The sequence below is a fragment of the Tursiops truncatus genome, chromosome 19 (assembly GCF_011762595.2).
Source record: "Tursiops truncatus isolate mTurTru1 chromosome 19, mTurTru1.mat.Y, whole genome shotgun sequence".
Classification (NCBI taxonomy): domain Eukaryota; kingdom Metazoa; phylum Chordata; class Mammalia; order Artiodactyla; family Delphinidae; genus Tursiops; species Tursiops truncatus.
The window spans coordinates 42,675,118-42,693,958 of NC_047052.1; the positions used below are offsets into that span (position 1 = coordinate 42,675,118).

Genomic DNA, 18,841 nt, shown 5'->3' on the forward strand with positions numbered 1-18,841 from the left:
GCGGGCGGGGGGCGGCTGCGCTGCGTCCCGGAGCCTAGAGCCGCCGGGAGCCGGCCGGCGGGCGAGAGGGCGGAGGCGGCTGCAGGAGCAGCGGCGGCGGCGGCGGCGGCGGCGGCGGCATCTCCTCCTCACATGACCCCACTGTTTGTCCCCGTGATCAGCGCGAGCGGCTCCCGTGTCTCCTCCGTCCCCTCCTGCCGCGCGGCGTGAGCGCCGGGCTCGGGGCCCCCCCGGCCGCCCGCCCCCTCCCCTCCCTCCCTCCCCTCCCCTCCCCTCCCCCCCGGGCCCGGCGCCCCCCCCGCCCCCACCCCCCCCATGGACATGCTGGACCCGGGTCTGGATCCTGCTGCCTCGGCTACCGCTGCTGCTGCCGCCGCCAGGTAAGGGAGCCCGGCCGATCCGCGCCCCCGCGCGCCCTGGCCCCGGCCCTTCGGCCTGGCGGCCGGGCCGCCATGATCCCGAGCGGCCGCTGGGCCCAGCTCAAAATGGAGGCCGCGAGGGAGGGAGGACCCGCGCGAATATCCCTGGCCCCCGGACCTGGCGGTGCCGCAGCCCCAGACTGGGGCGGGCGGGATGGGGGCCCTGCACCTGGGCGAAGGGGCGGGGGCGCGGGCAACCTTGACCCCCTCTTCTTCTTCCCGTCCTCCCCGCAGTCACGACAAGGGACCCGAGGCAGAGGAGGGCGTCGAGCTGCAGGAAGGTGAGTGCTCGCGGGGCCCACCGGGGCCGCGACCTGCGCCCGGGAGGGCACTGGGAGCGCTCTGGCCCGCTCCACCTCTGACCATCCCCCCTACCCTCCTCCGACCGCAGGCGGGGACGGCCCTGGGGCGGAGGAGCAGACGGCGGTGGCCATCGCCAGCGTCCAGCAGGCGGCGTTCGGCGACCACAACATCCAGTACCAATTCCGCACAGAGAATAATGGAGGACAGGTGAGCCTGCGGGCCCGGAGACCGGCGGGCAAGTGGAGGGTTGAGCCCCGGGTAGAGTGGGCGGGCTGGGAGGGGCTCGGACCTGGCCCCTACCCGGGCCCCAGCGCGGGTCTTCCTTCTCTGCCGCCCCCTGCAGGTGACATACCGCGTAGTCCAGGTGACTGATGGTCAGCTGGACGGCCAGGGCGACACAGCAGGCGCCGTCAGCGTCGTGTCTACGGCTGCCTTCGCGGGGGGGCAGCAGGCTGTGACCCAGGTGGGTGTGGATGGGGCCACCCAGCGCCCCGGCCCCGCTGCTGCCTCTGTGCCCCCAGGTCCCGCAGCGCCCTTCCCACTGGTAGGTGCCCAGCAACCCCCTGGGGGGATGGAGAAGGGACACTGCCTCTGTTCTTGGGGGAGCCCCAGGGGGTGGGGCACGTGGGACCAAGATGCTGCCTTCAGGCCCTCAGGTGAAATTTCTGTTCTGCACAGTGCAACCTGGGGCAAGATCTTTGGAACATTTTTTTTGTGTGAAAGGGGCATCACGGTAACAGGAAAGTCTCTTAAGAGTTAAAAGTGGGTCACTTCACTAAGTGATTGCTGAGTATCTGTCGAGTTCCAGGGCTGTGAGGCACAGGGCAGAGTGGCACACACAGAGGGGTTTCCCACTCTCCCTAGAGAATGCAGTAAACATCAAATATGGCAACTAGGGGATGGATTGGGGAACAAAGATGGCTAAGGGTGGCCTCTGTCCTCCTACTCCCTAGGCTGTAATCCAAAATCCCTTCAGCAATGGTGGCAGCCCGGCAGCTGAGGCTGTCAGTGGGGAGGCACGATTTGCCTATTTCCCAGCGTCCAGTGTGGGAGATACCACGGCTGTGTCCGTACAGACCACAGACCAGAGCTTGCAGGCTGGAGGTAAAGGAAGGAAGGGGCCAGGGCGGAAGGCAGGGGAGGCAACAGGCCTAGCAGGGAGGGAAGCTCCCCCGGCCAGGTCTGACTCTGTCCCCAGTTTTAGCACTAACCCCTGCTTTCCCTGCAGGCCAGTTCTATGTCATGATGACGCCCCAGGACGTGCTTCAGACAGGAACGCAGAGGACAATTGCACCCCGGACACACCCCTACTCCCCGTATGTGCAGGAGACCTGGTCCCAGGAGTAGGGGACACTGGGAGGGCCTGGTGTGGGGGCCCAAGGAAGGGAATGTGTTTCTGAAATCGGAGCCAGGCAGTTGAGTACACGGCAGGCAGTTGGTGTATTTTTTGGTCGGTTTTTGTTTCTTTAGTTTAAGTAAAGAAAATGCCATATTCTCTCCTCTCTCTCGTTTTTTCTCTTTCTCTCTCTGCATATGGATACATGTTGCAAAGATCATTTTTAAGTTTGACTCCTTAATAAACGTTTGGACCAATGGGCTGGAGGTAACATGCACCTATTTTTTTTTTTCTTTTCTAGGAAAATCGACGGAACCAGGACACCACGGGATGAGAGAAGGAGAGCTCAACATAATGAAGGTAAGGTCAGGGTGGAGCTGCTGGGCCTCACGGGCACAGCCTGGCCCGGTGCTTGGAGTCACAGATCAGCAGGCATGCGACAAGTACGTGAGAGGTGCTTGTCGAATGCTGGAAAAGCAGAAATGTGGAGGTTCGCTGTCGTGAGCAAATAGGCAGGAGGTGTGAGCTGCAGTGTGTTTAACATCCTGGCTAGTGACTTTGAATTAATTACTAATATTTTAAATGGCAAGTTTCACATTCATGTATGGATTTCCTGCTCCTTTTGGAAAGTTGGGTTGGTCTGGCTCACCTGGACCTGCCTTCCCACGAAGCAGCTGTTTTGCTCAAGCCCTCCCACGCCTCTGCCAGCCTAGCTTCCAGGAGTAGCTCTGGTCTGAGAGAGAGTACATCTGAAGATGAAACTGCGAGAAGTCCATGTCTCTGGCTGAGGCCAGAGCATGTCCAGGGGACACTTCCACCCAAATAGCCATCATTCAGCGGATATTTCCTGAAGGTGGATATTAGGCTGGGCAGTACATGCCCCGTGCCACTAGTCTGGAGTGTCCAGGAAGCTCAGAGTAGTTCAGGCTGTTTGATTGAACACTGACTGGGGGATCAGGTGACGTTTCCCCCAGGGAAGTGGCCTTTGGGAGTGCCTGTCCAGCAGAGGGAAGCACAGGAAGGCAGGGTAGAGTGAGGTTGCTTCGTGGGTGCTGGTTTGGTTAAAGCAGAGGTTCTATGTGGAGTACTTGGGAGGAGAGAGTTGGGAGGGTCAAGGAAGGCCTTGAACGTCAGGGTGAGGACCTGAGAGTCCTGAAGGTGTTTGATTGGGAGGTGGGCTTATGCGGCTGTGATCTAAGCTGCTCAGTGAGTTCAGGCGTTCATTCAGCACATACGTACTGTGTGCCAGCCCCTGTTCTAGGCCTCAGATACAGCAGCAGATAATGGAACAGACACCTTGGCTCTTGCAGGGTGTTCATTCTGGTGGGAGAGACAGAAACTACAGAAAGCTACAATAAGACGTCAGGGAACATAAGTCATGTGTCACGTGAAGGAAGATAAGCCCGGGTAAGGAGATGGAGGGTTATGGCGGCAGTGTGCTCTGTAGGCCTCTCTAGGAGTGACGGCTGAGCAGGGGCCTGAATGGGAAGAGTCCCAGGCAGCGAGGGACAAGCAAGTGCAAACACCCAGGCCTGGGCTGGAACAGACTTGGTGTGTCTGAAGAAGAGCAGGTTTCAGGAAAGATAAGAGGAAGTTGGTGGGGTCGTGGGTGGCCTGGCCAGGGCCAGATCACGTGGGGCCTTGTCAGAGGCCTTCCTGGGGTCCCCATTCCTAGGTTTTTATTCTGCTTCGAGGGGAAGTAAGCAGAGGGATTGTGTGTGGAGGCTGGATGGTGAGGGTGGTGGGGCACCAGAGGTTAGGGAAACGAGAGTTGACTGCAGCTGTGGGCCTCAGACAGGGTGGGGCCTGAACGGGGCTTGTGGGGGCCCGAGCTGTGGGGCGGAGGAGCACAAGGCTGCAGAATCAGGATTTCGTGAATCAGGCTTTCATGACGGGGTCAGGTTCATTTAAAGGGGAGGGTTGAGTGTGAGCTTGGTTTTGGGTGTGATGGGTTTCAGGGGTCTCCAGTTGTCTACCTGGGCAGTCCTGGCTCTACTGCGTACTGGTCGTATGACCTTAGGCTGGTTCTTAACCTCCGCGCCTGTTCAGTCCTCTTAAGAACGCGTTAACGCGACTGACTACCCCAGAGGCTCGTAGTGAGGGTGCAGCGCGCTGAGTCGTGAGCCCCCAGCAGGGTGGTGTGCCGCCTGGTAAGACCACAGCTAACGATCGGGAGACCAGCCAGCCACCCTCCACCCTCCTCGCACTCTGCCTCTCACTGGATTAATCCAGCTCCAAAGTCGTGACTTCTCCTCATCCTGTAAAAATCAGTCTCGCTGCGACCTTGCCCTTGCCCTCCAGCTGTGGCCTGCCCACTCTCTCCTAACCTGCAGTGTTTGACCCACCCTCTGCCTGGCCTCCCCGTACCCTTGGCAGTCTGGCTCATTTCTCTATCAAAACGGCTCTATTTAAGGTCACTCGTGATGACCTCATTGCCAAATCCACTGGCTTCCTTTCCTGTCTGCGCTCCAAGCATCTGACCCTGCCCGTTCCCCTCCTTTCGGGAATGTTCCTTTCTGCTCTACCTGCTCTGATTCTCCTTTCCAGCCTGCTCCTGAGGGCAGGGCTTCACAGTCACGGCTGTCCTCACGAGGTGCTGAATGGGTAGGTCGGAGGGGGAGCTTGGGAGTCCGTGTTTCCACAAGTTCCCCAGGTGACTCTTCACGATGGGCGAGGTTTGGAAAGTGCTTTGGCTGTTAGCGTTTCTGGAGGTCCAGCCCCTTCTTCTAGCGGTCTCAGGAGAGTGAAACATCAGGCCCAGGGATGGTCAGTATCCCCGAGACCCTATCCCCGGTTGTCGGTGTTTGTCATTTCTCCCGGGAGTGCGTCTGCGAGCTTTATCCAGAAAAGTATGTGATTCCAAAAAGGAGAGACTGCCCCCTGATGCCCTCCCAGGGCTTCCCCTGCCCCCCGCACTGCACAAAGCTGTCTTTCTGCTCCATCTCTCTGGATCTCCTTTGCACCCATATTTTGAAGTGCCCGTTCAGAATCTCCATTTTTGGTTGTCCTTGAAACACCTCACACTCAACTTGTCCAAGACAGAACCTTCTGTCCCTCCTTCCCAAAGCCTCCCTTTTCCAGAGTAGCAAAAGGCACCCCTGTCCTGATTACCGCAGCCGGACTTGAGAGCCAGGCCATTTCGGCTCTGCCCTGTTCCCTCCCATCCACAAGCCCTGAGACGCTGTGCCGAAGTGGACTTCAAATCAGCTCTGTCTCCTTTTTCCCTCTTTCCCACATTTCTTGGTACCGCAGGGGCCCATCTCTGGGCCGCAGATGCTTCAGGGGCCTGAGGGAGTCAGGATACTTAGTGTGGCAGAAAGGGGAGTGGTGATCCCTGTGGAGAACTGGGGTCTGTGTGTCTGTCCTGCCTGAAGGGTGACTGCATGGTGCCAGCCATCGCTGCCGTGTCAGAATTTGGGCCCACTACTGCCAGAACCTCTGAGGAGCCAGAAATCTAGGTCTTTATATGAAGTCTGATTTTTGAGTTGCTTTTTCTATGCATCGGTTTCCCCTCGTACTGTTACTAATTTATTTCTTCTGCTTAATACGGGTTTAATTTGCTGCGGGTTTTCCCCGTCTCTCAAGATGATTTTAAGCCTGCCTTTTTTCTCAATTTAAGCCTTTACAGTTGCGAATTCCAGTCCAATGCTGCTTTAGCTCTGTCCCATTTGGATAGGTTGTGCTCTCTTGTCATTCAGTTAAAGATATTTCTAGTTTTCCTTATGATTTCTTTGAGCCATGGCTTATTTGGAAGTGTGTTGTTTAACTACGAATGTTTATGGATTTTTTGGCTATCTTTTTGTTATTGCTTTTTAAGTGAGTTTTGTTGTGGTCAGAGAACATACTCTATGTATATAATTTCAGTTATTTGAAATTCGTTGAGACTTAGTTTTACGGCCCCAAATACGGTCTATTTTGGTGAAAGTTTCTGCGTGTGTTTGAAAAGACAGTGTATCTGCTGCTGTGTGTGGAGTGTTCCGTCGGTGGTATAGGTCAGGTTGACTGACAGTGTTCAGGTTTTCTATCCTCATTTTTTTATCTACTTGTCCTGTCAATTGCTGAGGAGTGTTGATGTCTTACATTTGTGGATTTGCCCATTTCTCCCATTAGTCCTGGCAGATTTTGCTTCTAAATTGTGTTTTAAATGTTGTATGGGTGTGACTTAAGACTTCTGAGAAACGGACATGGCCTTGGTTTTAACTGCTCTTCCTCCATTTCGGTTGTGCCGAAGTGGTCTTCCCAAGCCACAGGCCTGACCGCATTGCCAAGAAAGGCCCTAGACTCGAGGGCCTAGACCCCTAGGGGAAGAGAAGACAAGGTCCAGACCTGCTAGCAGGGCATTCAGGGGTTCTCAACCTGTTTCTGCAATCTATTCCTGCCACCCTGCGCCACCCCCTGCACCCTCCAAGGTGTTTCCATATCACCGTTTCTGGGTTTCTTGATGCCTGTCGGCCTGATGTCCTTCCTCTCAGAAACCAGCCCAAATGTTTCCTTTCTAAATCCTTCTCTGAAGATATGCCCCACCTCACTCCATGCAGAATGCATCATTCCCCAGGCACTCGGTACAGTCTTCAGTTATAACACACAGTCCTGTGGCGTCGGTGTCTCCTGTTCACGTGCATGTCACGCTGGTGCTGTGAGTGCCAGCAGGACAGAGGTTGAGTCCACCATGGACTTCAGCCTCGCGGAGTGCCCTGCACACAGTAGGGCAGGCGGTAAATTTTGAAGAAGCAAATGCGAACTGCTGTCCCCCGCCCCCGCATCCCTGCCCCCGGTGGCTTGAAGTGAGGAGTGTGTGTGGGATGCAGCTGCAGCACGGAGCCCAGGCTCAGGAATGTCGGGCTGCGGGAGGGTAGAGGAAGGAACTGGGCAGCCATCTGCTCTAGAGCTCCTCAGCTGAACCCCTAGAGTGGAGCGCGCTGCTGAGGGACATGGTGGCCAGTGCTGCCAGACCTGGGCAGACCCTTAGCTCCGCTGCTGTTTTGGACCACAGAGTCCCCAAAGACCGTAAGACAGGGTCGTCCTCGCTGGGAAAGTTCGCTCACCACGGTAGTGCTGGGGCCCAGGTCTGCACTCGCTGACCCCAGGGCCAGGGTCAGGTGAAGCTCAATACTGGGCATCATCTTACCGTGGTAGGGGGAGGTTTTGGCGGAAAGAGAGGAGAGGGAGGGAGGAAGCGAGTCCACGTGGGAGGATGTTGTCACCGAGGCCAAAGTGGGGGGCTCTTGGAAGGACCGGTCAGCAGCGAGTGGGCAAAAGCAAGTACCCGGAGAAGACAGCTGGATGTGCCTGTTAGTGGCCAGGCCCACCCTTTGAGGGAGAGTCGGGTCGGGGGGTGGGGCTGGCCTCAGCGGAGGAGAGGAGTCAGGGGCAAGCTTCTGGCCCACCCCATCTTTCTCACGCTCACCCGACCCCTCTCCCAGTCTCCCAACCCTGAGAAAATACCCCTTGGCCCTCCTTGCCAGGTCCCACCTACGGTCCCCGCTCCTCTATAGACACCACCTGCATTTGTCCATGGGCTGCCCTGGCAGGGGGATGAGAGTGTGTGGGTGAGAGTCACAGGGGCAGCTGGGCTTTCTTGTGTGTCCCCAGCAATTGCCTAGTACGAAGGGCTGGGATAGCTTTGTTCAGTGAGCCCCAAACCAGGGGTCTCAGGCTGCCATGCAGGCAGACCCCAGGCCGCCGTCATAGGTCACGACGGGCCAGATGAGAAGACAGGGCAAAGACACATACGAGTCCTGCCTGAAGGGGGCAGCTTCCCCGCAACTCAGCAGACAGAGTGAGGTTGTGGTGTTTTATGAAATAAATCACAAATCTGGACTTTTCAAGTGAAATATGCCAGTAGTTTGTCAAACCTGGCCTTCAAGAGAGGGTTCGTAGCGCTTCTTCCTGGGTGACCCAGTGCCCTGATGGGCCAGGCCCCTGAGAGCCGCAGTGCCAGCCAGGGAAGCTGAGACTTGCTGCGGGGGCCCTGGAAAAGGACTTCCAGTGGAGGTGAGACGTGGTCAGACCGTGATTTTAAAGATGAAAAGAGAAATAGGATCACGGGGCCCAGAGCTGTGGGGAGACCTGAGCACCATGGAGAATCAAATGCAGGGGCTGTGGGGACTGGAGAAGGGTGCCCGGGTCCTGTGTAAAGGGCTCTGGCCCATTCTTGCCTGCCAAGAACACGTGCCCACTGTGGCCACAACTCCAGTTTTCAAAAGAGGCCAATTGTTAGGTGAAGTCTCCTAATTTTTAAATGTTGAATCAGATTTTTGAAAACACGCTGGACGGGTAAAGCGAACCCTGCAGCCCCCCAGCTGTCGATTCTGCCTTGAGGTACGTGTGGCACTTGAGGGTTCCTCTTGAGGAGCGATGTGGAGTGGGCTGGAGCCAGCTGCCTGGGTTCAGATCGGAGCCCCGCACTTGCTGGCAGTGTGACCTTGGGTGGCCTCGGCTCTCATGGCACCTGCCTTAGGAGGTGAATCGCCCGGGCACAGAGGGAGTGCTGTGAACGTAGCCTCGTTCTTGCTGTTCTTGCTGCAGTGGAGCGGAGGCGGAGGGACAAGATCAACAACTGGATCGTCCAGCTTTCAAAAATCATTCCAGATTGTAATGCGGATAATAGCAAGACAGGAGCGGTGAGTGCCCTCCGGCCCTCAGTGCTGTTGCGGCCTGTCCCCAACCCCTTGCGGAGAGTCTGCCTGGCCGCCAGAGGCGGGAGCCGCCCGGGGCCGAGCCGGTGGGCGGCGGGCGGCGGCCAGCGGGCGGTGCTGACGCTCATGCCCACCCCCCAGAGTAAAGGAGGGATCCTGTCGAAGGCCTGCGACTACATCCGGGAGCTGCGCCAGACCAACCAGCGCATGCAGGAGGCCTTCAAGGAGGCCGAGCGGCTGCAGATGGACAGTGAGCTCCTGAGGCAGCAGGTGAGCGGCAGGCCTGGGCGGGTGGCGAGGCGCGCCCAGGAACCCCAGGACGCGGGGAGCCAGCCCCGGCTGCCTGTGCCCCGTCGTGTCTGGCAGATCGAGGAGCTGAAGAACGAGAACGCCGTGCTCCGCGCCCAGCTGCAGCAGCACAACCTGGAGATGGTGGGCGAGAGCGCCCGGCAGTGACGCCGTCCGCAGCGTGCGGCGCGGGCCGCCTCCGGGCCCCTGCCGTCCCTTTCCCCAGCCCTTAGCACAGAGAGGGACAGACGCCCCTCCCCCAGCTGCGTTTTTTATAGTAGATTTTTAACAAAAAACGGGGAGAAATAATGAATTTCTGTGGATAAGCACCCACTGCTCTCCTCAACTTGGAAACAATATCCTCCCTGCCCGTCTGTCTGTCTCCCTTCTCCCGGCCCCTACTCAGCCCTGGCACTTCTAGTGGCCTCACCTGGAGGCAAGAGGAAGGAGGACAGAGCCCCTGCCATACCCCACTGCCTCCTTGGACTCTAGAGGTACTGAGACAGGGTGCTTATGGGAAGGAGGGGAGCCTTTGGGGGGCCAGCCCTGGGGCCTGGACCTAAGCAGGGAGGCCATGTCCCACCCCACCTCTTGTTTCTGGAACCCTGCTCCCCTTTGGGTGTGTGAGTGTGTTCTAATTTTCTTTATGGAAAAAAATGGACAAAAAAAAATAGAGAGAGAGAGAGGTATTTAACTGCAATAAACTGGCCCCATGTGGCCCCGCCTTGTCTGTCTGTGTATCTGTCCATCTCAGGTGTGGGGAGGGAGTCTGGGGTCTGTGCAGGGCTCCTGAGGGCAGGGCTTCCCTCTTGTGTTGGTGGCTGTGTGCTGGTCCCTGCCGTCCAGTACCGCCTGGTACCCAGTCTGTTGGTTGTGTGGATGAAGGAATTAAGGAATGAATGGCCTCGTGGAGGCCCCAGGTGTTGCATATGTGGTGTGGGGGACAGGGGGAGCCAGGGTCAAGGACATGTCCCATGTGTTTGGAGGAGAGGCTGGGGTCTTCGTGTCACCAGTTCCTAAACAGGACTGGCTCCTGGCCCTGCTCTTCTGGGCTGACGCCCTCCCCTCTGCATCAGCCAATGGTGGGGCCTGGCCTTGAGCACCCCCACCCCCAGGGAGGGCAGATGGCCAGGAAGCCAGGCTTGGCCCGTCAGCCTGTCGCCTTGCGCTGCAACTCTGGCGCCTGTGCTGTGACCCCTGCCCCTGGTTGATGATGAAACCTGGCCTGAGTTGAGATGCAGTGATGCCTGGCAGTGCTGGGCGATGCTGCTGTGTCTCCCCGTGCAACTCCAGCCACTCCCAGCATCTAGGCCTGGTCACCTGACTGAGCTCGCCACGCTGCGCCCATCCCAGATGCCCCCAGCTGGTTTCTTCCTTCCAAGGGCCCCGTCTCCTCTCCTCCTCTGTCTGAGAGTGAGGTTGTGTGCAGCTGGAGGGGCCTAACAGAATGAGTGGGGAGGCAAATGGCAGGGAACAGCATTACTTCCCAGGGGCCCCCCACTTTTGTGCTCTTTGAGTGGGCCCTGGCAGCAGTTTGGGGCCAGGAAGAAGAGTTCATTCCTTGACAGCACCATCCCCAGGTTCGTAGGGTTAACACTGGGTGGCCCTAGAGTGAGTCGGAGAGGGAAAATGGCCAAGGGGCCATCTCTGGAGTCAAGGTTTGCTGTTCTCCTGGGCCGTGTGCGCTCTAAGATGGTTCAGGTCATGGGTAGCAATGAGGTTGCCGCAGTCGGGCAGCCTCCGCTCAGCTCCCCTTCGCATGGTGGGCAGGGAGCCGGCCCTCTGAAGGAAAGCCTGGGTTGTCAGTGTTTGCCGACGTCTGTGGCGTAAGGACTCCCACATCAGTGGTTTCAAGGTGCCAACACGATGCCCCTAACTTTGGAGTTGGGATGGGACGCGCACAAGCTGCTCGTTGAGCCATATGGGCCAGGCCCGGCAGACCCACCGTGCCCTCCTGTGTTTTCTGGGAGGCAGGAAAGCCTGGGGATGAGGGCACAGGCCCCAGTCAGGCTGCCCGGGCTGAAGTCCCGACTGCCTCTGGCTGGCCGAGCTTGGGCAGCGCCCTCACCTTTGCCTGCAGCTCCTCTCCTGAAAAGTGAAGAAAGTAAGTCTCAGGTGGGCATGGTGGACTCCTCTCTCAGGAGCAGGATCTAGGAAGCCTGGCCCCTGGGGTCAGTGGCTGAGAAGGCAGCTAGCACCCTGAATACAGAGCAGAGCCCAGGATGGGTCAGGTAGGAGCTGCCCAGAGGATAGGTGGCACAGGCCGAGTTAACCCAAAAGTGAGGCAATACACCTGCCGGCTCATGAGGTGCAGTCAGATGTTAGCTATTACCGTCACCACTGTCTTTTTTGGCCAATAGTTCGCAGGAACATTTCCCAGATACCAGGGCCACATCTTAAGTTTCTGACACTTGAGAAACCCTACAGGTGGGGCTTCCCTGGAGGTCCAGTGGTTAAGACTTTGCCTTCCAATGCAGCGGGTGCGGGTTCCATCTCTGGTCGGGGAGCTAAGATCCCACAGGCCTCATGGCCAAAAACCAAAACAAAACAGAAGCAATATTGTAACAAATTCAATAAAGACTTTAAAAGTGGTCCACATCAAAGAAAAAAAAAAAAGACCCCATACGTGTTCTGGGGGCTCCTGTCGACACAGACTCCTGCACGTGGCCGTCACGGTGTTCCCTGCCCGGCAAGTGACAGCCATATGGCATGTGAATGAGGAGGCCGGGGAAGGGTGGGGAAGGAGGGCGCCTCACTCCTGCTCATCGACCAGTTCAGCTGCTGGGGCAAAAGGTGGAATTTTTTCTGAAATCAACAGGGTGATGTCATGTTGGGGAAAGTGTTTCCCAGGTGGCTGGCAAGAGGCGTGTGTCTGTGGTCGCGTCTGTCCCACCTCCTGGACACACCTCTGCTGGCTGAGGGTGACACAACCCTGTTCCCTGTCACTCTGTTCCCGCTTATCTCTCCCGCCTTTTCGGCGCCACCACCTTCTTGGAAATGAGTTGGGCCAAAGGGGAGGGGGCTTAGCATCCCCGCCCCCCATCCCCCAGGAGGCCCCATAAAAGCAACTGTAACTGGGCTCCCAGACACCAGAGCAAGTCCTAGACGTAACAGAAGGACAGCCAGACGGACGGCACAATGGCACTGAACGCGCAGATCCGGGCCACCTGCCTCTTGCTTCTCCTGGTCAGCCTGACCAGTGGCTTCGTTCTCCCACCCCAGGTGAGAGCCCACAGGGTCTGGGCCCAGGAGGGCAGCCAGAATCGCAACGGAGAGCCAGGCCCCTGGGAGGGGACAGCGGAGGGCAGCAGGAGGCCCCAGCACGGGCCAGAGCTCAGGGCAAGCAAAGGGGGACAGACAGCTGCTCGAAGTGCAGAGATGGGGTACTGAGTAGCAGGGACTGGGGGCCCTGATCTAATTCCACAGTTATTTATTGAGGGCCTACTCTGTGTTAAGTCCTCTTCTAGACAGTGATGACCAAGCAGTGAACAAGGTAGATGAGAGAAGAATCTCGTGGCACTTGCATCCTGGTCAGGGAAATTAGTCAGTGAACTTAAAACAAGTGAACACTTGTGTTCAGTAAATGCTATTCGTGAATAACATAAAAGATGGTGGAAGAGTGGTGATGTGGGTTGGCTTCTTTACCTGGCATCAAGGGCTGGCTCTTTTGTGAGAAAATGTTATTTGACCTATGACAGGGAGGAGAAGAGAAGGGGGCAGCCAGCCAAGACCAAGGTGGGGCAAGCATGGTGTGCCTGAGGACTAGAGGGCTTGGTAAGGGAAGGAGATGGTGCTTCGAGAGGAGACCGAGGGGTGGCCATGCCACGTCTTGTGGGCAACTGTGCAAACGCTGATCTTCCTCCAAGCACAGGGGAAGCCCTGCAGGCTTTTAAGCCGAGATCTGACGGATAACCCATGCGGAACGGGTTGTAAGGGACAAGATACAGGCAGGGGCTGGCCTCCAGGCCACGGAGAGTGCTACGCAAGAGTGAGCAGCTGTGGAGAGAGAAGACAGATCTGGGATGTTTGTAGGCAGGAGAACCACCCGTGGGAAGGTGCGGAAAGGCCACAACGTAAGGCCACTCCTAGGATTCCAGCTGAACCAGCGGACCCAACCCCTGGGGAGGAGCTGGTCGGTGGGAGCGAGACTGAGAGCTCTGCCGGGGCCCTGCCGTCCTCAATTCCCCTTTTGCTTTCACAGACAAGCCAGCTCGCAGACCTCCAGACCCAGGACACAGCAGGAGCTGCAGCTGGCTTGACGGTGAGGTCCCCTGGCACTCCCTTCAGAGCCTCCCACGCCTTCCCATGCCTACGCCCCGCTCACTGCCCTTCTTTCCCACAGCCCGTGCTCCAGAGGCTGAGACGAGACACCCACATCCCCATCTGCACGTTCTGCTGCGGCTGCTGTTTTAAAGCAACATGTGGGTTATGCTGCAGAACATAGAGCAGCCCCTGCTGCCCTGCCCCCAGTCCCTTATTTATTCCTGCTACCCTCCAACCCTCAGTGAACGGTCTTGGAATAAAATGTCCGGTTCTAGCTCTTATTTTCCAAACCAGAGTCTATTGTCTTTTCTCCCTGCCAAAGGCCTATGCCAGAGGCTCGTTGTGGCCCCTGTCTTGGGAGGGCCAGTGCTCGGTGGGGTGTGCGGGGTTGGTGTGTACTGGGGCTTGCAAGGAAGCTTGTTGAGGGATATTTGGTTTCTGTTCTTCCCATCTTTCCCCACTTCAGAAAACGTCGAATTTATGTTGCAACAGCAGGGAATGAAAGTTAAAGTTTCCTCCTTACAATCTTCTGCAATTTACAGGGGTAAATTCACATGCCTAGCAAGGGTTCTCAGAGTAAGGTCTGGGGACTACTCCAGGGCTCCACAAGGTGGAAACTACTAAGATGTTTCCCGTCTTTCTCACTCTCATTCCCTCGTGAGTGGACAGCGAGGCCCCATGACGTGTGAGGACGTCATCCTTCTGACGTCTGGTAGATTGTGTGCTTGTGTATCTTGTGCTTTAAAAATTTCTGTTTCAATTTCTAATAGGTTAAGCATCTATAGATACAACTCACTAGAACACAAGGTTTTTGAAGTTCTCAATAAGCTTTCAGAGTATAAAGGGGTCCTGAGACCAAAACACTTGAGAACCACTGGCCTTCAGGGACCACTAGGTGACGCAAATGAGTGAGATGTGATGGATTTGTTTCACAGGAGCATCTTCACTTATATTCTCTCAATAACAACATACTTTGCATAGGAGATACGTAGGGCAATACTGTTCATCTCCACAAGCGGTTGAATTCCCTCCCTTGCTTCTTGAAAACTGTATCCCTCTCCATTTATCTGATTTCCCCACTTTTGATAGAAGAAATGCAAGATGCATTTCACTATCATCTTAGCCCATGAGAACACCTCAGCGCTAGCGTGACGATAAAGGGCCTCGGCCATTTGGCCTCAATGTTGCATAAAGATAGGGAGTGGGGAGGCCTGGGGCCCCATCTAAAGAGGGCTAAAGAGGGCTGCCAGGCATAGCTGCCGTGCCCACAGGCAGGCGACACATGGCCAGAGCGCCTTTTCAAGAGAAGGTGGCGGGCTTCCCTGGTGGCGCAGTGGTTGAGAGTCCGCCTGCCGATGCAGGGAACGCGGGTTCGTGCCCCGGTCCGGGAGGATCCCACATGCTGCGGAGCGGCTGGGCCCGTGAGCCGTGGCCGCTGAGCCTGCGCGTCCAGAGCCTGTGCTCTGCAATGGGAGAGGCCACAACAGTGAGAAGCCCGCGTACCGGCCAAAAAAAAAAAAAAAGAGAAGGTGGCAATCCTTATTTTATGTGAAATTTCCTGATCTTTAAAATATTGACAACTGATGAAAGGAATCTGATTTTTTAAAAATCAACACCCTAGGAGCCAAACCAAACCCAGCTGGGAGCCAGATCAGGCCCGTACACTACCGACTTCTGCCTCGGAAGCCACGAGAGGTTGGTCCTCTGGGAGAGGTTTTCCTGAACAGAGGCCGAAGGATGGGGAGAGGAAGACTTGGGGAGCTTGGCGTCCTTTTAGCTGCGGGATCTCACAGGCATCCTCCTCTTGCTCTGAAACCCCACTTCCCCATCTGTAAAAGGACAGAAGCCTCCACAGTACTCAGATCGTTGGGCTGTTGAGATGCTCAGAGAGGGAGGAGTGTGAGTGGAAACTGTCAAATACCTCATCAATGCAAAGGATTCGTATTGACAGAGGAGGTGGGGGCCTCTCAGACCCTCCTGATGAATAAACACCGGGAGGTGGGAAACCCAAAATTGCTAATTGCACTTGATGATACCAGTGCTCTTCTCTCACCTTAGCCGGTCCTTCAGGTGGTCCTAGTGATGTGAGGCGGAGGCACCCAAACATTAGCGTGCACCCGACTCTCCTGGAGGGCCTGGTAAAATGCAGATTTGGCAGGTCTGGGGTGGGGCCTTAGAATGTGCATTTCTAACGAGCTCCCAGCTGATACTGCTGCTGCTGGCCTGGGGGCCACAGTTTGAAGACTCCTGCTGTTGAAGCTGCCAACTCTGGCTGAGGGCAGAGAGCGCCTCTGGGTTGGACCAACCACCCACTACCCCTCAAGAGCACGTGCAACGAGTGGGCCTGGGAAGGCTTGATTCTGCCCTGAGATCAATTTTGCTTGGTCTGCACAATGTTTTAGACAAAAATTGGGCTAATATCTAAAGATAGAGGTATTTCACATAAAAATCTGAACTCCTGCTGTTATGGGCTGAACTATGTCCCTCTAAAATTTATACGTTGGGAATTCCCTGGTGGTCCAGTGTTTAGGACTAGGTGCTTTCACTGTGGTGGCCTGAGTTCAATTCCTGGTCGGGGAACTAAGATCCCACAAGCCGCATGGCAAAATAGAATAGAATAGAATAGAATCAAATAGAATAGAATAGAATAGAATAGAAAGAATAGAATAGAATAGAATAGAATAGAAAGAATAGAATAGAATAGAATAGAATAGAAAGAATAGAATAGAATAGAAAGAATAGAATAGAATAGAATAGAATAGAAAGAATAGAATAGAATAGAATCAAATAGAATAGAATAGAATAGAATGATGTATATGCTGAAGTCTTAATCCGCAGTGCGATTGTGTGGCATTTGGTGCTAGGGTCTTTACAGAGATAATCACATTAAAAGGAGGTCATTACGTTGGGTCCTAATACAATAGGACCGGTATGATTATAAAAAGTGGAAATTTGGACACAGAGACCCGCATATAGGGAAAATACCACGTGGACATGGAGACTTCTATCCTCCAGCACTGTGAGACAATAAACTCTGTTTCTTCAGCCACCCAGTTCGTAAGACTTTGTCACAGTAGTCCTAGCAAACTAACACACCTGCCTCGCCTGGAAGGGCCCGGTGATCAGGCAGCACTGGTAGCGGGATCTGAGTAGCACCTCTCCTTTCTCCTGGCACATGCTCTCCGGTCCCCCAGTCCTCCCTTGGGCTGGAGACCCGAGTGCAGATCCCAGCGATAGAGCCCTCTGTGGGACTCACTCATGTGTACATCCCGCCCCCAGGGACAGCCGTCATTCAGTTCACACCCGGAGAGACGATAGACCCGCCCCCCTAAAATGCTCGGGCACAAGACCCCAAGGCGGCTGGCGTTGATGCTGAAGGCTGTGACATGAGTCCCCTAGGATCTCCGTGTCCTCTCCCAGAGCCCAAGCACCACGCCACGCTCTGGTCTGGAACCCTGGCGTTCAAGCCCCAGCCCACTCTCAGTGGGCCTTTGTCCCTGACTGGGAAAGGCACGGGCAGAGTCTGACATCATGAAGCCCGAGGTGGGGGTGGGACTCCCCATCCCCCTCCATCCCCAGTCTGAGGGATTTCCCCACCCATCACCCTCTGCATCTCACCCCCCCACCCCCGGGGCCGGGCTCTCCCTTGGGAGAAAGGACCCTCCCCGCCTCCCTCCCTACTGCCCTGGCCTGAAGGAGGACAGAAGATGCCCCAGTGTGACTAAACAGCTCATGATCAAACCACTACTCCACTTCATCACACCACCATCACCATGCAAAGGTCATGACCAATGGGAGGGGCTGGGGTGGCAGGAGGATCACCGTGGACTCTGCACACAGAGGGTCCCTACCCAGCTCAGAGAGTCAGCACAGCCCTGGCTGAGCACCCTCTGTGCACCAGGCACTGTTCTAGGGGATACAGTGGTGAACAAGACAGACAGACAGGCAGGCGGAGACCTGAGCTCAGATGCCAGTGGGGAAGCAGCTCACTGAGGGTGCAGGTTGGCAAATGGCGTGCTGAGGGCCATAGAGGGACCGGGCAGCATTTAAACAGAGGAACTTGGCTTGGTGAGAGGGGCCGGGCAGGCTTCCAGAGGAAGCAGCGTCCAAGCTGGGAGCCAACAGGCCGCACAGGCTACGGCCAGCAGCGGAGCGGGGAGTGGGACGGGGCAGGGGAGCTTTCTAGGAGGAAGGAAGAGGCGTCAAGGCCTCCGCTCAGGGCATTTGAGGATCACACCCGTGCACCCACTCTGCGTTGACGAATCTTAACTCTGCCAGGAGCCAGCCTCCCGGCAGGCTAGGTTGGGCATAAGCAGCCCATGGCCTGTCCTCCTGGAGGTCATGTTATCACGGGAGGAGAGAGTCAACACATAAGGTTGTTTCCGATGGCAAGAAGTGGCTGGAAGACAATAGACCAGGATGTGGGTACCGAACGCGACACCCTCTAGAGAGGGTGGACGTGACTGGAGCCGAGGGTGAGATGTCCTGCCTCCTCCTCCTGGCCACACCGGCCTCTGTGGCCTCTCAGGCCCGGGGTTATCCCTAACACTGCCACCAAGATCCCCTAGACGCTGAGGACAATGCCTTCTGCTTCTCAGCCTGAGACTCCAGAGATCTTAGAGCATCCTCCCAGGGACCCAGAACCAGGGTACGCAGTGATGGAGGGGGGAATGAGTGAGGCAGCCGCCCCCAGCCCCTCCAGGAAGGAGCTCGTAGAACCCAGGCATCAGGCTGCCCAGTTCAAGCAGCGGTGACAAGGGCCCTTTGTGCCCCCCTCCCCCGGGGGCAGGGAGGAGCTGGGCCTTGGAGGCAGGCGGCCCCTGGCACCCAGGGGGAGGGGAGGGGCTGGTCAGTGGGGGCCTAGACCCTGGGAGGCCAGGGGACTGCGAGCGGGGCCTGCGGAGCAGAGGGTGCAGAAGCAAGAGCATCAGGTGAGTACTGCAGCCGAGAGGGCTGTGGGACGGGGAGGAGAACAGAGGACTGGGGCTGAGAGCACGGGGCAGGGCCGCCCGGGGCATGTGCAGTGCGAAGCGGTCTGGGCCGTGGATGGTGGCTGGGAGCTGCCACTAATTTAGGGTGGGGGAGGGTGCTGCTTAGGATTGCTCTGGGCGTGGGCTGGGACCGTGGCAGGGACAGTGACGGGGCCTTGGGAAGAAACCACAGAGAGAAAGAATGAAGAGCCCTCCTCAGCACCCCTCTGGTGGACGTTCTGCCCTGGGGCTCCTAAGTTTGTGGCAGATGGGGTGGAAGTCATCCAGGGACAGGTGAAGAGTGGAAGGATGCCCGGGTGATCAGACGTCTGCCTCCTGCCATCTGGGAGGGTGCGGGCACAGGGGGCTGTGAGTGAGCAAGTTCCAGCACCTGAGCACCTGATGGGGGCGCGTGTGCACATGCACGTGCACGTCTCTTAGTGAGTCGTAATCCACATCCGTGTTTCTCCACCTTTATTTACACCCCACTAAGGAAAGCTTTTAGACCTGTTTTTCCTAATCCAGCTCCCCCCGTGAGATCTTAATATTACGGATAGACTGTATATGTTTATATACCGTGGTCCTTTAGAGAGCCACAAACCACTGTAATAACTAAGATTTTTC

At 56.6% G+C, this 18,841-nt stretch overlaps 2 protein-coding genes across 4 annotated transcripts; both read left to right on the top strand.

Annotated features, from left to right (window-relative positions):
• The first annotated feature begins 217 nt into the window (after positions 1-217).
• USF2 (upstream transcription factor 2, c-fos interacting) lies at positions 218-9,714 on the top strand. Of its 3 annotated transcripts, none has more exons than XM_033844972.2 (10): positions 218-380; positions 654-700; positions 811-929; positions 1,066-1,266; positions 1,676-1,826; positions 1,951-2,038; positions 2,360-2,418; positions 8,519-8,681; positions 8,838-8,966; positions 9,063-9,714. In XM_033844972.2, exons 1-9 carry the CDS (start codon positions 316-318, stop codon positions 8,956-8,958), a joined length of 1,014 nt encoding a protein of 337 aa, XP_033700863.1. In that variant the 5' UTR covers positions 218-315; the 3' UTR covers positions 8,959-8,966; positions 9,063-9,714. The 3 variants fall into 3 exon arrangements, with proteins under 3 accessions (XP_033700863.1, XP_019796620.2, XP_033700864.1); XM_019941061.3 differs by having other exon boundaries at positions 8,587-8,681; XM_033844973.2 differs by having other exon boundaries at positions 1,066-1,185; positions 8,587-8,681.
• Positions 9,715-9,846: 132 nt separating this feature from the next.
• On the top strand, positions 9,847-13,664 carry HAMP (hepcidin antimicrobial peptide). Its single transcript, XM_033845031.2, has 3 exons — positions 9,847-12,206; positions 13,186-13,245; positions 13,327-13,664. Exons 1-3 carry the CDS (start codon positions 12,123-12,125, stop codon positions 13,426-13,428), a joined length of 246 nt encoding a protein of 81 aa, XP_033700922.1. The 5' UTR covers positions 9,847-12,122; the 3' UTR covers positions 13,429-13,664.
• Positions 13,665-18,841: the final 5,177 nt, after the last annotated feature.

Bases quoted from the DNA above. Each gene is read 5' to 3' on its own strand.
- USF2 (XM_019941061.3), top strand. From the start codon at position 316: ATGGACATGCTGGACCCGGGTCTGGATCCTGCTGCCTCGGCTACCGCT. The intron at 1,267-1,675 runs GTAGGTGCCCAG...CCTACTCCCTAG, and splicing joins CCGCAGCGCCCTTCCCACTG to GCTGTAATCCAAAATCCCTT. The intron at 1,827-1,950 runs GTAAAGGAAGGA...CTTTCCCTGCAG, and splicing joins CCAGAGCTTGCAGGCTGGAG to GCCAGTTCTATGTCATGATG.
- HAMP (XM_033845031.2), top strand. From the start codon at position 12,123: ATGGCACTGAACGCGCAGATCCGGGCCACCTGCCTCTTGCTTCTCCTG. The intron at 12,207-13,185 runs GTGAGAGCCCAC...TTGCTTTCACAG, and splicing joins GCTTCGTTCTCCCACCCCAG to ACAAGCCAGCTCGCAGACCT. The intron at 13,246-13,326 runs GTGAGGTCCCCT...TCTTTCCCACAG, and splicing joins GAGCTGCAGCTGGCTTGACG to CCCGTGCTCCAGAGGCTGAG.